This window comes from Mus caroli, chromosome X (assembly GCF_900094665.2).
Source record: "Mus caroli chromosome X, CAROLI_EIJ_v1.1, whole genome shotgun sequence".
In the NCBI taxonomy this organism is placed as follows: Eukaryota; Metazoa; Chordata; class Mammalia; order Rodentia; family Muridae; genus Mus; species Mus caroli.
The window spans coordinates 142,444,140-142,448,764 of NC_034589.1; the positions used below are offsets into that span (position 1 = coordinate 142,444,140).

At 39.7% G+C, this 4,625-nt stretch overlaps 1 protein-coding gene across 1 annotated transcript; it reads left to right on the forward strand.

Annotated features, from left to right (window-relative positions):
• Positions 1 to 2,944: 2,944 nt before the first annotated feature.
• On the forward strand, positions 2,945 to 3,200 carry Nbdy (negative regulator of P-body association). The gene has a single exon (XM_021153946.2). It carries the CDS (start codon positions 2,969 to 2,971, stop codon positions 3,173 to 3,175), a length of 207 nt encoding a protein of 68 aa, XP_021009605.1. The 5' UTR covers positions 2,945 to 2,968; the 3' UTR covers positions 3,176 to 3,200.
• Positions 3,201 to 4,625: the final 1,425 nt, after the last annotated feature.

The following is a 4,625-nucleotide window of genomic DNA, read 5'->3' on the forward strand; positions in this document are numbered from 1 at the left end:
TGAGGAAAAAGGAGCCTGATCCCTAACAAAAACAAAAAATAGAAAAATGGTTCTAAATGTGATGGTGGTTGCTAGGTAAAAGTGAAGATGGGATATGTGTTTAATGAGAATAAAATGTTGAGAGATTGGCTGTAGAATCAGGTAAACAAACTTAACACTACTGGCCTGTATGTTTAGAAAAGACTAAGATAATGAAAAAATATGGAATGTGTATTTTACTGCAATCAGAAACAAACAAATGGCCTGGGAGTGTAGTTCAGTTGGTCCAGGGTTCCATCTCAAGCAATGCATAAACCAGGATTAGTGACAACTATCTGTAATATCAGCACTTGAGAGGTGGAGGGAGGAGGCTAAGAGTTCAAGGTAATCTTCCAAGACTTACTGAGACCCTATCTGTCTTAGAGAGGGGTTTAACTGCTATGAACAGACACCGTGAACAAGGCAACTCTTATAAGGACAACATTTAATTGGGGCTGGCTTACAGGTTCAGAGGTTCAGTCCATTATCACCAAGGTTGGATCAGAGCAGCATCCAGACAGGCATGGTGCAGGAGGAGCTGAGAGTTCTACATCTTCATCTGAAGGCTGCTAGTGGAAGACTGACTTCCAGGCAGCTAGGATGAGGGTATTAAAGCTCACACCCACAGTGACACACCTACTTCAACAGGGCCACACCTTCTAATAGTGCCACTCCTTGGGCCAAGCATATACAAACCACCACTGTCTGAAAAAAAAAAAAGGCAAAACTCAAAACAAATCTAGTCATGTTATAAATAGTACAGAGTGACTATAGCAGTCTAAGTTGAAACTGTGTCACATCAAGTCAAATTTATCATACATCAAACCTTCCTGATTTTGCTAGACATTTTAATTCTTGTCATTTTATCAAAGCTATCATTCATCTCTCTAAACTTGTTAAAACTATAGCAATGAAACAATTGGACCTCAATCTTTGCTCTGATATATGTGGTCTTGCATATTTTTAGTTGGAACGTGCATGAAAAGATCACAACAAGGCTAATTATTTTGAGAACTGGTATGGTCTTTAATTTGAACAATATAACAGCTGCAGTGTTCATTGGAGTGAAGGACTAACATTCGATGAGATGCAACCGTAGAAGATAAGGCATAGATTAATTATTTTCACTAAGGACGATCAGCTACCCAGAAAGGCATTTGGCAATATTTTGTGGTATTTTTGGTTATTATAACTGAGGTGCAAGAAGTACTATTGGTAGAGTCACAGCTTAGAATATTATTAAACACCCTGCAGTGTACTGACAGGTCACCATCACACACACACACACACACACATACACACACACACACACACACACACACAACGATCTACCTTCAGAGCTCATCAGCACGAGTTTTAGAAATTCTAGGCTACAGCCTTCTGATTTTTTGCTTACTGTTTCCTTTAACTTTGTCACAGCTTTTCTTCCATCTGCCATGACCTACCAGAATTCCATTTGTAGTCAGTTCTATTTCTGTCTCTATTTTTTTCTTGGCATAGTACCCACACCCATAATTTCAGCTATTACTCCTAGGATGTTGACTGCTATCATGTTTAAGTACAAATGTTCTTCTGGTTCTAAAGCATTCTCTCTAATATTCCTCACTTTTTTTTCCTTAGGATTTTCTGGTTCTAGTAGTAGCAGTTGATACCCTGATCTATAAGGGCTTGACTGGGGGCACATATTGGAGTTAGGAAAGGCAAAAATAGAAGTGATGTTATTAGATTTTTTTTTTTTTTAGTTAAAAAAAAACCGTAGGGCTGTTGAATCTTACCAAATATCTATTGGTACCTTATTATGTAAGAGACTGTGCTGGGTGCTTGAGGGAAGGCAGCCATCTTGAAGGTGTGAGATAGCTATGGCAGTAACTGGTTTGAATGGATTATCCTTAATGTGGTATCATTTTGCACATAAATTATCATAGGTGGAAACCCAAATTCCAATAATTCAATTAATAAAATACAACAGAGCTTGGAGGCGGTGCAGAGTTTGTGTGACATTATAGATTGAGATTCCTCCATTATAAAACAATGAGGGTGGTAGTGGAAAAGTGGGGTTTCATTATGCACAGGCAAGTGGCAGAGACATTAAGGTTATGGAGTGATGCCAGTCAAAGAAATTCAGAAGCTTTTTCTGTTTTGTGGACCTTCTGGTAACTGTTTCTAGTTCCTTACCATATAACATAGAATATAACATACCACAATAGTAAGATGAGTCATTGTTTTCCATAACCCTAAAAAAGAAATAAAATCTTGCCAATTAAACATGGAGTGTCACCCGTTGTCTGTTTTCAAAGAGATCTTGGCTGTTGGAATGAGAAAAAAAAATACAGTGAATTTTCAAAGATGACAAAATTTTAAAATTATAAAGTAAACAGAGGTCTTGGTTTATAATGAATTTATTGTGCGTCCATTTTCCACAACCGGCTTTCAATTTTAACACTGTAATCAATAAGTCAACGTATTTGTACACAGCTTCCTAGATGGTTGTACCCCTTTCATGGCTCTGTGACGTGCATAAGCGACTGCAGTGTAAAACGCTTGATTTCTTTGGTTACAGCACTCCCGCGACCGTGCCACACACTCATTGATTAACACCTGCCCCGTTGGCAAGTTACAGGCAAATTAGTATTTTTTAAATTAAATTGTACAAAACTCTCCATACAGCTAATTAAACTGTGGGAGAGATGTGCTGTGGAAAAGCACTTTATTAAATGCGCTCCTTTTTTTTTTTTCTCTTTGCATTCCATTCTCGTAGAAAGGTTAAAGTGGGCTGGGGAACGGAGCGCTGAGGAGGCGGAGAAGGGATATACGTCTCAGGATACAGGAAATACGGTAACAGCGAAACCAGGAGGAAGCCAGCCCCGAGCCTGGAGGGGATCCGCCATCTCAGATCTCGGCCTTGCCAGGGCCCACCAGAGAAAACTAACGCTCTGGTCCTGTCATACCTATGGGGGACCAACCTTGTGCCTCCGGGAGATCCACGCTCCCACCAGGAAATACGCGGGAACCCAAGCCTCCAAAAAAGCGCTGTGTCCTGGCTCCGCGGTGGGATTATCCTGAAGGGACTCCCAGTGGAGGTAGTACCACTCTCCCCTCGGCGCCTCCTCCTGCATCTGCTGGACTCAAGTCGCACCCTCCTCCTCCGGAGAAGTAGTGAAATAGATTTTTTTCCCAGCCAAAATCAGGTCAGATTCTTTCTTTCTCGTCTGGGACATCCAGGCTCTCTGAAACTTAATTATGCCTTTCCCCAGCTCTTCCCTGTTTTCCTGTTCTTTCCACAAATTCAAAAAGAAAAGAAACAAGTAGAGGCATTGAAAAGCCTTTCTTAAAAAAAAAGTATGCTTGGATGAAATGGGTATTTGACTGCAGTGAGTAATTAAGATATTTTACATGAGTTAATTGTAATTTTAAAAACTGCAGTGTTTTGATTTTCATGACAGGCCAGGGTATAGTGAAATACTAACAGAATGTTCACTGGCTAATAAATTAAAACTGGGTGGGGATTTACTATATTCTCCTGTTTTTGTGTATATTGAAATTTTTTCCATTTAAAAATGCTTAGCCCAAGACCAAGTGTAAGGATGTACTCAAGGCCTAATGCCTGTGCCCAGAGGAGATTGTGAAGTGAGCTTTGAGAACTGGGTTTTTTTCTGTGTAAGATAGTATTGAGTAAGTGAAAACAAGTTATAATGTGATGGTCAAACCCAAGTACCATAAAAATGTGCTTGTTCAAGGTATTCAGGAATCATGGAGGATGGAGATGGCTCTTGATGGAGCCTGTTAGTCTTCAAGAGCCATCAAAGAGGAGGGGGGAATTTGTGGGTGGGCCTTAAAGGGTGAGTGACATCTACCATATGGGTTAGGATGCTTTTTAGGCCTAGTGTTTCTAGAATGAAAGCCAGAGAGCATGATTGTTCTGGGGGCAGCGTGGCTGTAATTCTAAGTCTGTGAGAGAAGTGTGATACAGGGCTGTAGGCCTTGAGTGTTTTGCTAAGGAGTACGCAGTTTATTCTTGATGAACGAGTAGCATTGGAAATTTCCAAATAAGGACTATTTGTGTTTTAAGACTCTAACTCTTATTTTCACAGAACTAATAGCTTATTTGAATGAGGCTTATGTTAAAAAGAAAACAAATGAACAAGTTTGACTCAGGCTCACAGTTCTTCTTCATCTCATACCATAAATCTTTATGGAGCCCTTGCTGTGGTTAGGCCTTGTACAGGGAGGTGTGGGAGACAGATGACCAAAACTTAGCAGGAGTAAAATAGATATTTGAGCTAATCAATGAATATTATTGAGTGAACATTCTGGGTATCAGGTTTGTTGCTAAAGCATAAAAAAAATGGAGTCTCATTTCACCTAAAAGCAGTTGATTGTCATTCCAATAGGCTGGTCCTTCCCTCTTTTTTTTTTTTTTTTAACCTCTATTCAGAGTGAAAATGGTAATTTAACAGGCAATAGGGAAAGAAATGCTCACCTAGGAAACAAAGGGGGCTATTCAGGGCAAGAAGTGTTTAAGAGCTACGTAATTTCTACCCAGTGATTTAAAGCATACATAATTATAATGGCAGATACTTGTTGAATTTGTGTGGTTGGTGTGTGTG

What these genes read in the sequence shown, in the direction of transcription:
- Nbdy (XM_021153946.2), top strand. Translation starts at nt 2,969, where the DNA reads ATGGGGGACCAACCTTGTGCCTCCGGGAGATCCACGCTCCCACCAGGA.